Source organism: Branchiostoma floridae, chromosome 7, assembly GCF_000003815.2.
Source record: "Branchiostoma floridae strain S238N-H82 chromosome 7, Bfl_VNyyK, whole genome shotgun sequence".
Taxonomy (NCBI): Eukaryota; Metazoa; Chordata; class Leptocardii; order Amphioxiformes; family Branchiostomatidae; genus Branchiostoma; species Branchiostoma floridae.
Window position 1 is genome coordinate 8,229,258 of NC_049985.1, and position 20,062 is coordinate 8,249,319.

The window sequence follows — 20,062 nt, forward strand, 5'->3', positions numbered from 1 at the left end:
GTAAAACTGTCGAGCTTAATCTCTATTATATGAGAGAACATCTGGCTTTAAGGAGCACGTTACACGGAAACTGCCCCTTGTAAACCCGCTTAAGTGTGTCTGAAATACTGCACAGGTTATCGCATTAGTTCAGCCTCACCATTACGAGTGTAACACCTTTGTTGCCAGTGAGTCTGGGCAGGTGGAGCCAGCGCTTTGCGTAAATCCCTCCAAACTTTGCTTAGCAACGACCTCGTTAATCATCAAGCACCGGCTGCGTCCTTTGTAGAATTTTGTCCTCTTGAAGGACGTACGACGACTATCAATTTAGGCTTTATGTAAATAAAAAAACACTATGACCTTGTATGACCATGTGGAGTTCTACATGGAACGTAGAGTTTTATCATTTCAATGTCATAAACACTGCCATCAAAAAGATCAATAAATTCTAATGCAAGGGAACACAAATCAAGTGTATGTTGAATTACTATGTAAAAGATTGCTAGGGCCAGACTGGAAAGATTAGACTGCTATGATACCATCGAGAACATCATCCCAGATGAAGGCCTGGGTTGTTGTCCAGTCAGAGTGATTGATAGAGACAAGATGATCACTTTTATCTAGCAACAGGTTCACAGTTTTTACAGGCATATTGTACCAATGTAGGCCAGGAAAGTCATATGTTTGGACAGCCATATGTTTCAGTCTAAGGCTAGGGTTAGGGTTTAATAGGGGGTATCAGAAAATAGGGGTAGTCATAACATACAGTGTAGGCACAGAAGGCTGTTGGGACAATATGGCTGCAACAATTGTAGGTGTATTTGGTACAGATATATGCTCTAGCTGGAAGGAATCTTGAAAACTGATGTAAGTTTAGAGTACCTCCACCCCTTCCAACTCTCACACTCTGAATTGCTTTTCAAAGATGCACAAAAATGACTGAGCAGTTCTGTTTGACCTTTCACATTAACTTTGTTCTACTGATTTATTATTGCATTGCAATATTATTAAGTTAGTTCCATTAATTCAATAACCACTACATTAACATGTAAACAAAGTAATTTCATTTCTGTGCAGAAAAGATGATGACAGCTAAATAGATTTTGCAGACTTAATGCATTCATATTAAAAAAAAAGTACATAAATTTTTTAACCAGTCAATGTTAAACTTAATGACACCCAGTCTCTTTGTATCACTTAAGTAATCAAATTCTCTAAAACAACAATCATTCTATTTTACCAATTACAAGATATTCAACTGATATTGTAGAATTCAAGGAGTTACTGGCTTTCATCACGAGCCATCAAAGTGTCTGCTGCTAGGCAGAATTACATGTAGTACAATTCATGGCATAAATATTATGCTCCTAATCTGTAGAAACAGTGCTGTTGATTTCATCTCAATAACAGAACTCTGAGGTGTCAGATACTGCCAAGGCTACAGTGCTGTTTTCATAAGCATTGAGTATCATACATATGTATTGTTAGAAAAATTATGACATTTGTTATAAAGTACCCCACTCATGTTAATTACATTGCATCGGAGAATGTACTGTTTTGTTTAGTCACTGTTATATAATCATAACATTCAAAATATTACAAAATGGGCAATAATTCTGATTCAATGGTGCATAGAGTAGACTATTCATTTTGTTCCTTCAAACACAGTATTCCTACCACACTTTCACAACACGCAAGTAGAAACTTTACTGTACGGGTACTGACCTTCCTTTCTACAGTACAGTTTTGATATATTGCTCACATACAAGTCTAAACTTCTGCTGCCCAAAGTCAAAGTGTGCAGCATAGAATTGCTCTTTCTTTAAATATCAACCAATTTACCAGCACTGGAGCAGAGAGATGACTGTGCTCCACCGGAGACCTTCTTCCCTTTGCTCACATAATTGTCTCAACTCTGCCCCGGCCATGGTTGAGGTGCAGGGATGAAGACTCAATTGATTTCTCCATCTCTTCCCCCTTGGCAGGTGATCCCCATCCCTGATGGCTCCGGAGGTTGGGAGTTCTCCGGGCCGTGATCAATCATCCTGCGGTGAGAGAGGAAGATATCACGGCTCAGCATCATCAAAGCTGCCTGATGTGCAATCAGTATCAGCATCGCTCCCACCTGGGTGCATGCAAGCCTGTGAGGCGCTCTACCTTCCTAGCGTACAAATGTCTTAGTGTATGGTGCCAAATTAGTATGGATACCCCTGTAGCTCTACTGGAAACAGCAGCAAAGTTCAGCTCCTGGCTCCAATTAGCTGGTAAATGGGAGACCCTGATTCAATCCTGGGCAGGGCATCTATATTTGGGGGATGCACCTGTCTCTCGGAAGGGATGTAAAATAGGGGTTGCAAGGGGAAAGGCTAGCAACCCCTCCTGTAAAAGTATACCATGCTACTGAAACAGCAAGGAAACTTGCTGCCCTATGTGCCTCAAGCGGCCTACAGGGGTCTGAACAAATGGTGCCAAATTACCTGTAATTTTCTGAAGGCTTGCCTGGTAGCAATCAAGAATGGCTACAAAGGCAGGGAGCACAATTTTCTGGGGAGAACAATTTTTAGAGCATTCAGAAGTACAGCATATCAATGGAGATTAACCCTTTCTTCCCAGCGACCCACTTTTCAACTCCTAGTCCCATCGATCACGACGACCTTCACGGTGACCTCTAACAAAGGCTGACTCCTTGTTTTCCTGACTGATTTACTCACCCACTCATCATCGTCAACTCCCTCACAGAGGTCCTGGGGTAGAGGGTCTCCCTTCAACTCCAATTTACTGTCCATGGCTCGCATGAGCTGTACAAGAAAAGGGATGCACTCAGTGTTGGGAAGTATGCTGTCAAACCTTCTTTTACCTGAAATAACTGTTAGGTTACAGCAGCAAGAAGTTCATAGTTAAGCTGTTATCATCATCATCTGGCATCCCAGTTGTTAATATCACTAGTAATCATATATACTATCAAAGAATTCTATTCATAATTACAAGGAAAGTTTTCTTGAAGTTGTGTATCATCCATCAATAAAGATTTCATGACTAGAGGTACTAGATGGAAAAAACATACTCAATATAAAGTATCCACTTTGATGCACCATAAAACATCAAACACAGATAAACTACACTCAGTATTTTGGGTATAGATTCCCAAAATCTATTTTGCATTTAAGGTTCATGAGATGAAATGGATCAAAGAAACCTAGACCAAACTTCTCTGACACAGATAACGGGCCTCCATACATTCTTCCTTTGCAGAAATATACAGTCACTTGCATAAAGTCACCAGACATCACATAAACAGGGAGGTGCTCAAGGTAATATCTGGCACTTTTTAACCTTTCCAAGACCACCCTGTTACAAATGTATATAACCCTCACCTCCCTCATGACCTCAATGAAAAGTGGCCTGCAGGCCGATTTGAGCTTCTCGTAATACAAAAAAGGTTCAAACAGTCCAACAAACAAACCACAGGTCAACCATAATACCAAGTTTTAACCAGCCTTGGCAGTAGAAGGGTTAAAATGCACAGGTTATCTGGCCCTGCCACCTGTTGTAACAAAAGATGAATTACTAAAATGAAATGAAGATAGACTCCATGACCTAAATGGATTTTGCATGGTGGTGGGATATGATGGATATGTTTCAATTACATGATTCCATCCTATGCCCTTCAGCTATTTTCAGTCCAATGAAGTATTGACTGGTTTCGATTTGAACATGTTTGGAATATGGCTCCATCAAGGGTCAGTACAGGGTCACACGTAGGTGTCAGCTACAGTCACTTTTGTGCAAAGATTTACTAGATGCTGAGCAAGGATTGTGTTCCTGCATCTTAACGGACAATATTGTCCTTAATGTGGTGTCACAAATCAGGACAAACGTATACTGTAGACTACAAGGTAACTAATGTGGGTATCGATATTCCATACACAGGAGGGGATAGAGTGATTTGTAACCCTTTACATGGAGGTGACATGGTAACATGAGTCTAATACAGGTCCATGTAACTGGAACAGATCTATAGTCCATCTTGTATGTGACAATCAGCAGGGCTTATAGAGCTCTCATCAGCTGTGAAGACAAAAGTTTGGCCAGCAAAATGGCATTCTAGCTTTTCGTACAAAGAAGACTAAAATTGGAACAGTCATGACATTTTCACACATATTAATTTTCACCATATGTTGTGAAAGCTACCAGAAGTGCTGACTGTAGATATTTTTACCTCTTCCTTCTTTTGCTCATCAGTCTTGTAAGTATCAGGGTTGTAACTCTCATACTTCTTTGGAGCAGGAGCTTCTTTTGGGGCTTCACTCACTGAAATGTAATGGAAACAAGAGTCATTGAAAAGAAAAAGTTTAGAACAAAATTAAGCACATTGAATGTTCAAATCAACAGCATTCTCTGCAGTCCTGATTTTCATTATTCAAACACACTGGCAGCCCATAAAAACCATTATCTCCTTGGTGCTGATTGGTTATCCACATGATTCTATAGCATTCCTGGCAATCCTCATTGGTCAAATACAAATAATAACCATCATCTCCTTGGTGCTGATTGGCTATCCACTCACATACTATTCTACAGCATTCTTTGCAATCCTCATTGGTTAAATACAGAGATGACACCCTCAACCATGATAGCAACCATCTCCTTGGTGCTGATTGGCTATCCAGTCACATACTTTCAATTCTACAACATTCTTGGAGGTCCTGATCCTCATTGGTCAAACACACTGGCATCCCATAATATCCAGCCTAATCTACTTGGTGCTGATTGGCCATCTATGACCAGCTATCCACCCAAGTACTCTCAATTCAGAAGCATTTTCTGAGTCCTGACACGCTTTGATAAACACATTAGTATCCCATAATATCCAGTCTGATCTCCTTGGTGCTGATTGGCTATCCATTGATATGATTTATACTTAATATCTCAAAGCAGGGTTTCTTTTACGATCTCGTAGGTAGGTACCCTGCGGCCTTCAGACCAACTCTAAAACATACTGAATAAGCCCACTTTACTTGTTTCCGACAAAGATCTAGCAATACCTTCTGTATGGAAGACTGAACTTTAGGATTTATAACTGGTACTAGCTAGCCTCCGAAATGTTTTACCTTATCTTATACGACCTAAAACATACCCCGCTTAACAGCCCACCTGACATGCTTGACTGTAAATACATGAAGTTTACAAGGTGTAGATAGTCACATCAATGGGAATAGTGCCCATAAAAACTCCACAATCTAGCTCCAGTGGCCTGGAAAAAAACTCCCGTGGTAATAATCTGGTTGTTAAAGTTGTAGCTGTCATCTTCATTGTTAGATATTATCTGTGAGTTACGACTTCATCACCACATTACATTGTAAAACTGGTGACCTCACTGGTGCCCTTTGGCATAGGAAAAAAATGTTGTGTTTTCGTTAACGTTCTGCTGACCTTAGTAAAAACCTGCCTAACATTACCATTGCCTTTTTTCTGGATTCACCACTGGCATGGAACATAGAAAAGGCTAGAAAAAGGGATATAAACAGGTCCACCAAACCTAGGTACCTTTTATGTTCATGCCCTTCATAATGGTACCTGTATTCTTAAGATCACTTTGGCCTGATTTTAAAAAAAATTATAACTCCTGCCTACCTACCGACCCTAATCATTTTGGGACCGTAATAGGAAAGGCAACATTAATCTTTCTAGGCTTAACAATTATAATGAGAGTTGAAAACAGTCTGAAATTATTGTTCACTTCTGTATAATTTTTTTAATTCAATAAATTGATAGTGACCAAAAATTACTGTTTGAAGCCATGACCATCATCACCTGCCAATACCGCTCGTAAATTTGGGATAATTAATACATGTAAATGACTAATCAATAAATGAATGAATCTCGTGCATCAAGTCAAACTGAAGGTCTTTCACTAATCAACTCTATAGCATGATGAGTTGCTATCAGACGCATGAATCAGTCCTGTATTGACTACTATTGATCACACAGGTCTGCTGTCCATCCATCAGCACTAACAGCTCACAGAACACATCCACAAACTTCTGCAAACTTAAATTGGAGAAAGCAACCTGGTAACTAGAAAGGCAACTTTTTTGCAAAAATGCAGACTGTTTTCCCATAGCCTTTTGTCAATGAATAGAAATTGATCATATTTACAATACAGATAATAACCTAACACAGTTCTAGCCTCTGACCCTAACAGAGGAAATAAAAGAAATAAAGGACACATCAGCAAAAACAATTATATATTTTCCCTACTGGGGAAAACATACTGTAACAATGAATTGCCTTCTTCAGTCAGTGTCCCAGCTACTTGGTAGCTACAGGAAAAACAGGAGGTGGTTTGTGGGACATACTTTATGGAGCATAAGAAATATCCCCTGATTTGTAACCTGAGATATAACGGTAATATAACGCTTACGACAGTCTCCAACTACAGGAAATTTATCGATTTTTCAGAGTCAACTCAGTTCACTACTGCAGAAGACTCAAGCAGGTCATATCAAGGTTGAAATATGTAGCCTCTTGTCTTTGAGAAAGTCAGTAAAAAGGATTTAGATAAATGCAAAATGGCTTCAACTCTAAGTCTTTGACCTCCCCAAGACAGTCACAACCACTTGTAATGTACTTCAATGCTGGTAGCTGATACATGTAAGTCTGTGCTGTAGTTGGAAGCTATGGCTCTTTTCCAGTTAGCATGGGCTAAATCATAGTAAATGTATCTGTAGGAAGAACTCAATGAAAAGAAATCCTTCAATTTTCACTGCTATAAACTAAAAGGCAGTCATCAAGATATATACTGTGAGTGATATCTAATGCTGCTGGCTGCAGCATAGCAATTGTGAAAAGTGACTAAGATTGCTTTTCCTACAAACAACCCAAAATAACCAGTTTCAACCAAATGCCCTGGATATGTCTCTGTCAGTCATCCATATTTTGGGGACGAGATTTTTAATAATTCTACACTACACTTTACTTCTTCTTGTCCTTTTCATCCTGTTGGACGATCAGTCTATTACAGTACAAATAACTTAACAGAATCAAATGCATCCATTTCTAAAAAGGATTATGAACAGATAAAACTATTGAGCTAAAACCTAAAAAGAAGTGAAGAAAATGTAGAGTTTGGATGTTCTAACCAAAATTAAACAGTGACTACAACTGCCAGTGTTAGATCTTGCAGTCTACAGGACCTGGTCCTCTGAGATACAGAAAAAAAATGACAATATGATTGTAACAAAAACAACATGGCTAAAAGCTCTTATGTTTGATGGCTATAAACAGCTTATTCTTTGTAAGTCCCTAGAACATCAAAAGCTGGTTCATGTATCTAGGTTCACAATTCACATAGCTCTGGACTTCATCAGAGATTATTTTTGACCTGGGTTTGTAATTGACAATATGCTGGTCCTGATAAAGCGATGGGCAACAACAATTATTGCAAAGTGATGTTAGCTGGAGATGTGAGGGCATCTGATGCACCAAACGAGCAAAGGCCAGCCCATAATTGCTCCCCAGTACCCTGAAATTACGGCTTGATACGCCAATCTCTCTTGGTAATTCACTGCAGCTGAATTACAATTGATTAAACAGTAAAGATAGATCATCTCCACAGACAGGCGTCATCTGTAGACCATCGTCTGAGCCAACAAGAAAATTGTCGGCAAAGCCGTCTAAAGGCTGTTGTAAGTTAGTTTGTTCCAATGTGGAAAGAATCAATGCTCTATGTTTGTAAAATGTCATTTATCATTGGTACTGCTTGATGTAAGTAAAAACTACATGTAGTTAGACACACAGAAAATATAAACAGTTAGTGGTAAATAGGTAACGTTAGAGACACCTCCCTCCCACCAATCAGGATTTGTTGCATCATTTTTCTGTTATGCAGTACTACTCTTAGTAACACTAAATACTATTAGTAGATATGTTGGAATATTCATTCATAATGGTATGGCAGAAGTTGCTTCAACATCAGCTTATTTGTTATTTTGTGCATCAAAACACCCCTAAGACTGTGAAGAAGGCCACGGCTGCCAATGCTACACTTCATATAGTTCTCATAGTTAGGAATCAATGATCCTTCCCAAGTGACTTTTGTGGTTACTTATACTACAGAACACCAGACTTGATTTCTTTTAATCTTTCTCCGAGGAACGCACAGGCAGGAAATTCCATCTCAGCAGTGTTGTAAAAAACCATTTCATGACAATCTCCCATTGATTTTACAGTAACCGTAAACTTCGGTACAAATGGCTAAATCTGTTCTTGGTTGTAACTCTACACGTTACTCCTGCTGTAAAAATCTATTGTCAGGTTCAATCTGTGAAGACTGCCAAGAATATCATGTACAATTCCAAGATGTGTACATGCTTGTATTTGTGTATAACGCTAGTTCACCTTTATACTCCGGGTAACAAATATCCATGTTTTTTTTTATCCGGGTATTTAGGGATATCAAGTCGACGGATGACGATTTCAAATTCAATATTTACAAAATGTTATAGTTTAAACCCACTATCCGTGGACTTGATATCCCCAAATGACCTGTCTCTATTAACAATTGATATAGGTTACCCCAAGGATAAAGGTAAACTTACGTGTCAGTGTGTGTGAGTGTGCATGTGTGTGAACTCTCAGTCTTTTCCAAAATCCTCCAATATTAATTCCTTTCCTTCATAATCCTTAGCGAGTCATTTGTATCGAGAAGTTGTGTCAAATCAATCCAGCATGAGAGCTAGATATATTACCCACACTTTTGATTCATTAGGCACAATGCGACAGTTTTATGACAGCAATGACAGTTTCATGCACAAGGGAACACAGTGATTGCTCCTCTGACAATGTCGTGCATGCTGTGATAAATGAGGCATATGTCAGCTGTCAGAATTACGACCTGCCTCCGTTCGATTACACAATATTGCAGCAATATTCTTCCTTCAGCTGCAAGCTTCCACCTCTCATGGGCTTGGTTTAGAATGAAAATTGCACATATTTTTTGGATTTATAGACCCCCCAAGCAACTGATGGAAAAGAAGATGGATATTAACTTGGTCTGAAAACAATAGCTAGATGACAAATGGCAATCATAGAAGCCTTATCTGCACATTCCAGCTTGAAATGTGAAGTATATACTTTGCACATATACAGGAGATGAATATCACATCATCTGGTTAAGTTACACAAATTTCAAATTCAAGTGGTAATAAAATGTCTTCAGAATCTGCCAATCTATTACGAGTGCGCTACAAAAAAATCAATCATCAGATTCTGATCTCTCTAACACACTAGTTGCTCAAATCACAACCTGGTCATAAAACCTTCATAAAGTGATGGTCAATTCACCATAACTGTTTGAATGCAGAGTAATACACATGTACCTATACTTCATTCTAATATTGTTATACCTGGGCCATGATAACAAATATTACAAGTGTTTCGGACTCATCTACCTTTAACAGTACCCCACAGGCATCTACTGCTGTGTATCATTAAGGGATTCCATAGAATACCGGTAATTTGAATGTGCTGTGTGTGTGTGCTGTGACATTAGAATAACATTATTGGACTTATTACAATTTCTCAAATTCTGATGCAGTCACAGTTTGTGCGTTTTGTCAGATAGACATGACATAAAAAAATAAAACACAAGTGTATTCCGCATCATCCTCGGTCCCAGCCGTCTCGTAGGTTGGATTGGTCTCCGGATTTTGGGTGATCCGGCCCAATGTCGTGCTTGGTAACCTCGGATAATACGGAATAGACCACACTGCACAGCAGTGCTCTAGCCGGCCTGAATTTATTTTCCCTCCCCTGGATTTTGAATTTGGAAATCCTGTCAAGCGCAAAAGGCACAAGAATCCTAGGGGGTTGAGAGCATGTTCCCCCAGGAAAATATTGAAACCTGGACCCTCTGAAATGCTATTTGAGGCGCAAAATTCATGTCCTTCCACAGAAGCAAAATTCCATCAGGAGACAGAAGGACGGATGCTGGCTAGAACCCTGCATTGTAGTCTATGATATATGGTACCTACATGGCTTCATGTCTGAAGGCCTGAGACTGACGATCCTCTGTACTTTGTTTCCTCCATCCAACCACTCCTGAGCTGTCATGGCAGGCTCCCAGGATGCTCTGGTGTCAGGGAACAGGTCATCTTGGAAGTACTCCATCTGAAAGGTGAAGAAAATATCTTGTCATGCATTGAATCTGCAAAATATCTATTCTTTGCTACACTTACCTACTTACTGTTTAGATTGCTCTGGTATGAAAATCACCCTTAGCCTACTAAGGTTATCCAAAAAGGTGGTGTCTGGAAAGTCAACTACCAGCACTAGCATTATCGCTTTAAGAATACAATATCTTAAAGTGGAAGTCCTGCCACAATACCATGGAAAACTGCTAGGAGACCAATGATATAATTATGTCTTTAATGCCTACAAACATATCAAATATCATAAAGATCCATCCACAACTGCTCCAGATACACACAGTTACACAAAAAAACATAACCTTTAAGTTAGTAAAAGTGAAAAGGTCATGACAGTTTACCTTGACTCTTGGCACAGTGAAGGATAACGGCTCTAGAGTGGTTTTGTTCAGCTGGTAGGCTTGTGCAAATTCCACATCCTTGACATTACACACATTCTTAGGTAGGAAAGACACTCCCTGCAAGGCAAGACAAGACAAAAAGGTCACGAATGCAATGTTCAAGGCACACAAATTAGTTTTAATTGGGGAGGTATGTAAGACTGGGTACAAATGCATTGAAAATTGTACCTAATGGTGTACTGTGGCTTGAGGAATAGGTATTTTCACAAGGTGTGACAGGAAGAACTTTTAATGGCTCTCTGGTGCTGAGCTAGGATTTGTACACATTAGAGGGAGGGAAAGCCAATAATAGTGTCTCTGCCTCTAAATTAGGCACAAAGCAGATCCAGCTGCTACTGACCAGCTTCTGCATTTCAAAGGAAACAAGCAAATGTACCGTGTGTACTGCAGCTGTAAACTGTCATATCATTTTATGATTTAAGTAGGCATACATGATTGTACAATTGCTTGCTACTTTCTCGTATCTGTGACTTCAGAAAAACTTTGATGCATACATCAAGGTAATGAGTAACACAGAAAGCATAACTGTTACAACATGCTTTACGCTAATGGGAAATATGCTATACATTAGATCATAAACTTGGATGGAATTTACTACAAACTACTAGAATAACTCACAGTGATATTATGGTTATAGGTTTCAGAGAATATGATTTAAGATAGTACATGTGGGTACATGCAATTTCATTTACTACATTCAAAATTCAAAACTTTATTTGCTCAAAGTCATTTTGAAAGTCACAACTATGGCACAACTAATCAACTAAGAAGAGGTTTTCAGTCATTCTGCAGTATATAAATCATGATCAGCTAATCAAGGTTAGATTTGTCATACATGTATGTCATTGTATGATTTTGATGACAAATTTTTCTGTGACAGACCACATGCCTACAAGGAACTAAGGCAACCTATTAAGTATTAAAATGACAGATGAAATTCGTACAACACATATACAACTGTCCTAAGAATGTCCTTGGGATCACACAAGGATTGTAAGTTTGGAGCCGTAGAATGATTGTAAGACAATTGTGGCCAGACCCTTACCTGATGTGGTAAGCTGAAGGCTGTAGTTGCCAGCTCAATGAGGTAGGGCTTCTCTGTGCTGACTTCATATGAGAAAATTTGACTGTCTCCCTGAAAAATATTAAGGAAAAGATAGAATCAAAATGGTCCTTCTTCTATGGTTTCACAACTTCTTTTGCAAAATGATTTGACTAATGTAATGCTAGTTCACCTACATTATCAAGTCGAGGGACGGTGGTTTCAAAATATTTTGAAAATATTGCAGTTTTATACCACCATCAGTTGACTTGATGTCCTTAACTTATCTAGTTTTTAGATACAACAGATATAGGTTACCCTGCGGATAAAGGTAAACTACAGGTAGCATTAGACTAAAATCCATCATGTCTTGCATTTCAGTCACAAAAGACATCGTAGCTATTAGGAAAGATACAAGATCTAGAGAGCCACCTACCTTTCCAGTAAGGAACAGCACCCTGCTGTCCTCATCATAATAAGGCACAAGGATTGTAGTAGACTCATCAATGCCTACAGTAGTCAGGGGTGCAGACAGGTCCTCAGCACTGAATACAAAAATGGTCCGTGTGCTTGACCTGAAAGAACATACAGAATTGCTTTGCATTAACTGAATGAATGTCATTGTTTTTCCTTAACTATCGCTCATATTTTATACATTAGCACTTCAAGAAAAGTGCTATAAGACAAATATAGGATGTTTACAATACAAATCCATCAGGAAAACTGTATACAACAGAAAACTTTAACCTTTCACTCATATTTCTTGGTTCACATCAAAATCTCTGTCAAATACCTACACATGTATCTACATGCATGCTTCAAAAATCAAGCTTTCTTTGTTTATTTTCACTGAGTAATAAATGTGAAAGAGAATGACGTACCTGCTAAACCCAGTAACTGCCAGGCACTTGCCATCACATGCCCACACCACCCTGGCACCTCTGGCACCTACTGGGCCATCTCCCTCCTGCGATCAAGGGTTAAACATGTAATAAAAGTTTTCTTAGGTCCTTTAGGGTGGACTATGACTTAAACTGTCTATAATTTATCTTGCTTACCTTAATGTAACGTCCACAATCACATTTTTACTCGAGAACAAGGTCTACAAATCTGGCCTACAGTGGAAAAAGTGATGGTGATTTTGAACAAGTTTAGCTTACTGAAGACAGGGGATATTGACAATATTTCACTGAAGACAGACAATATTGACAGTACAGTGCTGGGAAATTCCCCTAGCTTGTTTGAGTATAGTGAACAACACACCAAAGCTTAACATCCCACACACCAAAGATTACAACCCTTCCCAGTAGTGGAAATGTCAGGTGACAACAGCCAGGATTTAAACTCCCAACCTGTTGGTCCAGAGACTGGGTCCATAACTACAGGACTACACACACTACTAAAGTGAACTGGAATGGGAGAGGCTCACCCTGAGAGGCCGGGTGCTGTCCCGGGGGTTATATATCCTGATGCTCCCGTCCTTACACACCGTGGCAAGGTACTGTCCATCTGGGCTCCAGGCCAGGCTGAAAATCTGTCCAAGACACACATTTGCACATCTTTATTGTGTGTTTGAGTGCTTCAGACACATTTCTAAACATATATCAGCCCAATATGCTTTGTCAAGGCTACAATTTGACAGATTTAGTCATTTTACTGCATGTGACAGTCATCAACTAGTAATTCTTTTGTTTGAAAAAAGTATCAAATGACCTTTAATCAACATTTGAGAGAAATAAGAGAAATCACATGGCATTGTCTGCATACAGAAAGGAAGACATGCTCAGTTTACACACACATTGGTGGAAAGAAAAAGGAAACCATGGTAGGGACAAGATGCTAAATGGCAACAATTTGCGACTTGAAGTAATCACTGACCTGGTCTGTGTGTCCTCTTAGTTTAAAAACCTGTTGCTCGGCTGACAAGTCCCATACTCTGACTGACATGTCGAACGATGCAGATGCCATGATGTCGCTCGCTGTGGGGTGGAACTTCATACAGTAGATTTTCTCCTCATGACCTGGATGGAGTGGTAAGGATAAACTATGCAGCCTGGAATATACCTGGGAGTATCTGTATCTATATAGCCGATACAGCCCTTTGGTGTAACACAAAAGCTTCGCAGGCACGCGGCGTGGCAGCAGCTGGTTATATTACACTGAACAACCTGTCACACCTAAGTTTTGCACATCTATTTGCATGTGTTTGTTAAAGCTATCCAGAGAAGATGCCCCTACTGTCAAGTAGCTATAATTTCCGATTGATCGACAACATCAATTAACAACAGCAAAAATTTCAGCACCATGAAAAGGTCTATATACACTCTTGACAGATCATTTAAAATGCAGGTAACCACAACATTGTACCCAATCTGGCAAAGTTAAAAGCATTTCTATATGCTTAATATGTTATCTGCAAATCATTTCAAAAGATGTAGACGTGTTACTTGCTTCTTCATTCCTCGTTAGTGGCAAAATCGGTCAAACGGTTAGCAAGCTTAAGGTTGTTTCTTGATTTTCATCTTACCTCTAAGGCAAAACTCAGGCTCTGTCAGTGTCTCAGTCAAACCACCTTCTGGGATGTGCCAAATGTTGATTGTGGCATCAGCAGCTATTGAAGGAAGAAAAAAACTCATACTATTAGATAACATAAGTATCTATTTCATAAATGCCCCTTGTGGGTAAATCCCTTCTAATTACAGTCAAGTCTGTATAAATGGCCACAAATTTGTGGTGGTCCCTTAGATAATTTTCCCATTGACACAAGTATAAAAAAAATCCTGTCTATAGTGACTACCTATCCACATAGACAAGCTTTTATCAGTCCCCTGAGTGGTCTTCTTGGACTGTAATTCACTAAAGTTCACTACAAAAGACATGAGTTCCTGTATACTGCTGCTGTATAACTGATCCTGCTCACCGACAGCCAGCCTGCGTTTGTTGAAGGGGTCCCAGCAGAAGTCCATGACAGTGGTGCCATTCTGTACAGTAGGTACTCCTGTGTCTGGTAACCTGCCTGGCTGGGAAACCTGCGGACACGGCAGCAACATTATCATGAGATAAGGACCTAGCTTGTACACCATCGTTAATTCTTGTTCAGCTGCAGATTTGTAGGAATTTGCATTAAACATTTTATTCAATTTTCAACAGCTCTGAACTAACATTGTTCCATAAGAAGTGGTTATGGCTCCATAAAGTGTGAACAGTTTTAAAGCAAGATTTGATGAGTACATGAAAGCCCACCCACCCACAACTTCAAAGCACTGTTCCAACCTACAAGAACAACAATGGCAGTATCATAAGCTGAACAGAAGAGTGGCAAAACCTACTACTTGGCTGAAACCACTCTACTCTACTTAACAAAAAAGGGCAAAAACATCTGTTTCTGAGCCAAGTGAAATTGCACCTCATATATTGCAATCTGTCCACCGGTGACAGACAGTGGCACAGCTACCCTGTCCGGGTTGGCATGGAAACCGTCGCACTCCCCGAACAGAGACACGTTCAGGTTCCGGATGTTGACTATGTGGGAGGACTTGTGTAACGTGGTGCACTTCAGATGGCGGAACTTGGACGTGGGAATGCCTGACAAGGTAAGGACAGCAGAGATAAGGTAAAATGAAGACTAGTGAACCAGCAGGAATTGCTACACGACAACACTGGGTGTATAAGACAATCCACTGAGATCGAAAACAGAGACAAAAATGGCTTGGCCATGTACTCTTGAAGAATGGCAGATAACAGAATATATAAAGGTGCCTTTGACTCTAGATCTGATGGTCAAAGAAAAAGAGGAAAACCCAAAACCACGTGGAAAAGAACAGTGTCAGACGACCTGCAACATGTGATAACAGGTAGTATTAGAGTGTTGCATGTTTTTATGTACCTGCGAGGAACATGCTCTTCCTGTTACTCCCTTTCTGACTAGCAGATTCCTCAGTTGGTGACTCCTTAGTAGCCGTGTCCTTGCTGGGAAGTTTGTCCGTTACCTCCCTGTTGGTCGCTGCAGGTGCAGGGGCAGGTGTAACAGCTGGTTTAGGAGCAGGTGTAGCAGCTGGTTTAGGTGCCTGAACAGCCGGCGGCTTTCTGTCTTCCTGTGGTGCCATACAACAATCATTTCAGCACCATGGACAATAATAATAAATATTTTTAATGTTTTTCTTCCTTAGCTTTTGAAACATCAAAGATATTTTTATGCAGATCTGCATTGGTCTCATTTAAGCTTAAGTTACATTTTCAAACTGGGGCGTGGCAGTGCAGCTTTTGGGAGGGAAAAGAATGATATAAAAGACACCAAAATACACAAAATGTCAACATAAGATTCATGGGCATAATTTGAATATATTTCTAATTTTTCATTTATTCAAACATCCCGGCCGTGCCCTGGTTCGGCAATGTGACCTAAGCCTTAGCAGGTACAAGTTACATTTGTATTTCTAAAAGAGTTATTGTCCTTTTACATCAATGATCATTTCCCTTCTGTAAAGCATGCTTTTCCTCCTATTTGTGCTCAGCTCCTCTGCTCCAAATAATTCCCTCACAGTCCATCTAGTTACCTTCACAGGTTCAACAGGTGTGCTTGCCACAGGCTCCATGTTCTGGGTGGGTGGCTTGGCTTGTACCACTGGTTTACTGGGAGGAAGGGTGGGTCTAGTACTTGCAGCTGGGGGAGGGGGGCCTCCACCACTTTGCCTTGAAGGGGCTGTGGGCCTTTTCTTTGGATCCAGGGAGATTTTCGTCACCTTTTTAACAGACAGAAACACATGTAAATAAAACCTCACACTAACCTTTTTTAATCATATTACAAGCACAAGTTTGTTACAGTTTCAAAGTTCAAACTGGGACAGCACTCTTTATTTACCATGTTATTCCCTCCATCCCTCCACTCCTGTGCTGTCATGGCAGGCTGTCCTGATGCTGTATCAGGGTATAGATCTTCATGGAAGTCACGATAAGTCTGAAACATACACATGACTCTCAAAAATATGACTCTCAAACACAATCATCCTATCATAGATGGCAATGAATTATTGGCGTATAATTCTAAAATGCAACTGCCTGCACTAGTGAAAAGAAAAGACTGGTTTCAGGCATTTTTGACATGACATTCTGATATCAATCACCTTTAAATTACTGTAAATGCAGAAACATTCGCTGTTTTTGCGGTGACCAATTCACCGCGAACTTACAATGTAAAACCACTGCGAACATTTTTCCATTATAGTATGTGACTACAGTGTATGGCGCTACCGCGAACTTAAAACCACCATGAACAGTCCATTTTTACCGCTATCGCAAAATTAAATCCCCGCAAACTGCATTTACAGCAACACTTCTATATATCAATTTCAAATTACGATAGACAGAATGACTCCCTTTAACTCATTGCACAAACCAACAGCAAATTTGTAAACAAAGTTAGATTTGTTCATGTTGAAAGTTTCCGACCTTCCTAGGCACGATGTATGGAAGAGGTATGATGGCCTGGTGCACCAGCAGTAACACCCGGTTCACTTCTCCTGCCATCACCTCCATGGCTCGCTTGGGCACCATGGCAACGCCTTTCAACTGCTCCGAGCTCATGTGGGGCTGGCCTGAAAATTAACCGTCACATGATTACAGAGAAACACTTGCAAAATACAGCAATGTCTCAATTATATTTCAATCAGGGCTCTCTCTAGGACCCATCTGGGATGGAAAAATGCTTGTTGGGATGGAAAAATCCCTTCAATCCAAAAGATATGAACTTAATGACATGAAACTGATGAATATGTATTGCGCAAGCTGAAATTGACAGATTTTACAAAAAACAACATAGATTTTCTTCTTACAATATTTGTATATACACTATTCAATATTTGTACAAAAATTGTTTGAAATATCATATTCAGAAATAGTAGTGAATAAAGCCTTACACTCTGAGAGGTACGGATGCTTCGAGGTGACTTCAAAGTATCGGACAACAGAGTCACCCTGTGGAAACAAATAGACATAAGAGATGGCACCTGAACAAAATTAGCCTGGTATCAAACAAATGCAGAGAGGACAGAAGAGACTTGATATGGCCGGATACCAGGCTAGAACAAAATCACTTTGCTGTGAAAAGCACTAAGTACATACATGTTAGAAAACTTTTGCATAATTTTGAAGAATAAAAAGGAATTAGCTACAACAATGGATAAAAGTAGTCCTAGATTTAGTGGAATTATAGAACTCTATAATCACCCATAGCTTGTCTATGAAAATTCATGTTTGCATACCTTTCCAGCAAGGAAGAGCATTCCTGTATCTGCATCATACAGAGGCATGATGGGGCTGAAAGAGACAGACAACTGACAAAATTAGGAAAATTTATGCACTTGACACCTAGAAATCAAATCTTTAGAGAATTTTTTTTCTTTTCTCAATGTTTTTTTTCTATGTAAAGATGGAACATTGACCATTGTTCTAGGTATACATTATATCATTACTATCAATAAAAATTTGTTTCAACTACCATCATGTTGTTTCATGTATTTGTCACAGTTGATAGGTGCTACGCTTTACTACCAAACAAACAAATCTTTAACTGTTAAATTTCCAGTTTTTTTAAATTTACCTAATGTCCCAAAGAATGTTGATCTTCTTTAAGACTTTTCCAAAACCTACTGATGTGTCATTCATACAACCTTTTTAAAAGCTACCACCAAAATTGTAACAGCCAAGACAATGAACAAGATGTCCATGCTACACTAGACAGGCATCACAAGACGGCAGTGGAGAATGACATGTACCCAGTGTTGGAATCCAGTGTTTCCGTGGCCAGAGACTGGCCCATGTTGCGAGGGTCCCACATAATGTACTGACGTTCACGCATCTAAAGAGTGCAGGGCATAAAGGACATACAATGTGCATGGACAATGACTGGCACAGTCAAGCCATGCAAGCTACAACAGACAGATCAGATACATACATGCATCAAGTCAAAGTATTAGAGTGTGGAATAGATTTTCATACTTAGCAAAGAATGTCGTCAAACACTTAGCATGCAGAATTTGTATGCTAAACACTAATGGGAAAAATTATGACAGCAAAGAAAAGCATGTGTAGTAGAAAGGAAAAGAAAAAGCCACAAATCCAACTCTGATACAAAGTCAAGCACATAGTCAAGTTCTTTCTAGCAGAGATGCAACTTCATTGGACATATAGACTCATTCTGGCAATATCTTGCAAATAAAGCAGTCATTTTAGGCTACATCCAAGACTGTACTTGAACAGTTTTCAAGGTTCTACTATCACTTAATGTACCTTGTATCACTAGAGGCACATAGAAATATACAATGTTAAAATTGAACTTTAAAAGTGATGTTTGGGTACGTTTGCAACAGTGTCCCTACCTTACTGAACCCTACAGACAACAGCATGTCCTTGTCTCCTAGCCACAACACTCGGGAGTCACGCACATTCTGGTGGCCATCACCTGACTAGAACACACAAGCCACATCATATGATGATGCCAGAAGTTACTATTGATATGCTAAATCCTGTAGGATGAAATAGGTGAAATACATGAGCTACAATCTTACAAAGCAATTCCAGTTTATACCTGGCTACTCATGTAACCAGCACATTACACATAAATGTTTATTCTTGTGATATTAAGTTCAGTAACATTACCTGTACTGTTGAACCAGCTCTGGGATCTAGAACCCTGATCTTCTTGTCCTGTTGGGAAGGAAAAAAAAGGATTGGCATTTTCATATCTTTTTTCCAATATTTCTTCAATGCAGAACAAACATACAGTAAGACATAACACTGTGTAAAAACAAAAACCTACTTGCCCAACATTTATAATGAACATTCTTGCTTTTATCAGCCAACACAAATACTAATTTTAAATTGAATACCAGATAGTCAGTATTTCAAGACTTCCCAGGCACACATACATACCTTGCAAGATGTCGCTAACAGGCTGCCATCTTCTTTCCATGAAAAACTCTGCACTAAGTCATTGTGATCCTCTAGCACTGAAATTACAAAGGAAAAAAAACATTCAAAATAGATGACATCCCTGTTGATACCCCTGTTTTCAAGAATAACAGATAAAGGTTGCCCACGGATAAAGGTGAACTAAAGTAAAAATTGGCTGTCTGAACTATACATGTACCATAAGCTTCCTGCTGTGTCCCCACGTCCCATATCCTGACAGATCTGTCTGAAGAGAAGCCCAGGATGTTCTCTGCTGTCGGATGCCACAGCACAGTCTCCACTCTCCTGTCCAGGGTGGTCAGAGTGGCCATGGCTGACGAAGACTCGGTCAGCGGGCCTGCCGGGATTGTCCATAACTTCACCTGGAGGGCAACAGTTTAAGACATTAAGGTTTTTTAAAACTAAATGTGGCTCATAAGATTTGTTCCCTTAGATGTATGTTGGCACATAAAAGTAAAGCCTAT

The 20,062-nt window shown here is 39.6% G+C and overlaps 1 protein-coding gene across 1 annotated transcript; it reads right to left on the reverse strand.

Annotated features, from left to right (window-relative positions):
* Positions 1–938: 938 nt before the first annotated feature.
* Positions 939–19,955, reverse strand: LOC118419587 (coronin-7-like). Its single transcript, XM_035826036.1, has 24 exons — positions 19,777–19,955; positions 19,560–19,636; positions 19,287–19,334; positions 19,007–19,093; positions 18,404–18,486; positions 17,891–17,945; positions 17,546–17,603; positions 17,079–17,224; positions 16,492–16,587; positions 16,187–16,372; positions 15,517–15,724; positions 15,037–15,215; positions 14,551–14,659; positions 14,158–14,241; positions 13,509–13,651; positions 13,060–13,164; positions 12,512–12,597; positions 12,067–12,205; positions 11,634–11,723; positions 10,529–10,645; positions 10,014–10,149; positions 4,199–4,290; positions 2,691–2,777; positions 939–2,024 (listed from the first exon to the last, which is right to left on the reverse strand). The coding sequence occupies exons 1-24, from the start codon at positions 19,907–19,909 to the stop codon at positions 2,016–2,018; spliced, it is 2,553 nt and encodes an 850-aa protein (XP_035681929.1). The 5' UTR covers positions 19,910–19,955; the 3' UTR covers positions 939–2,015.
* Between the last annotated feature and the right edge of the window lie 107 nt (positions 19,956–20,062).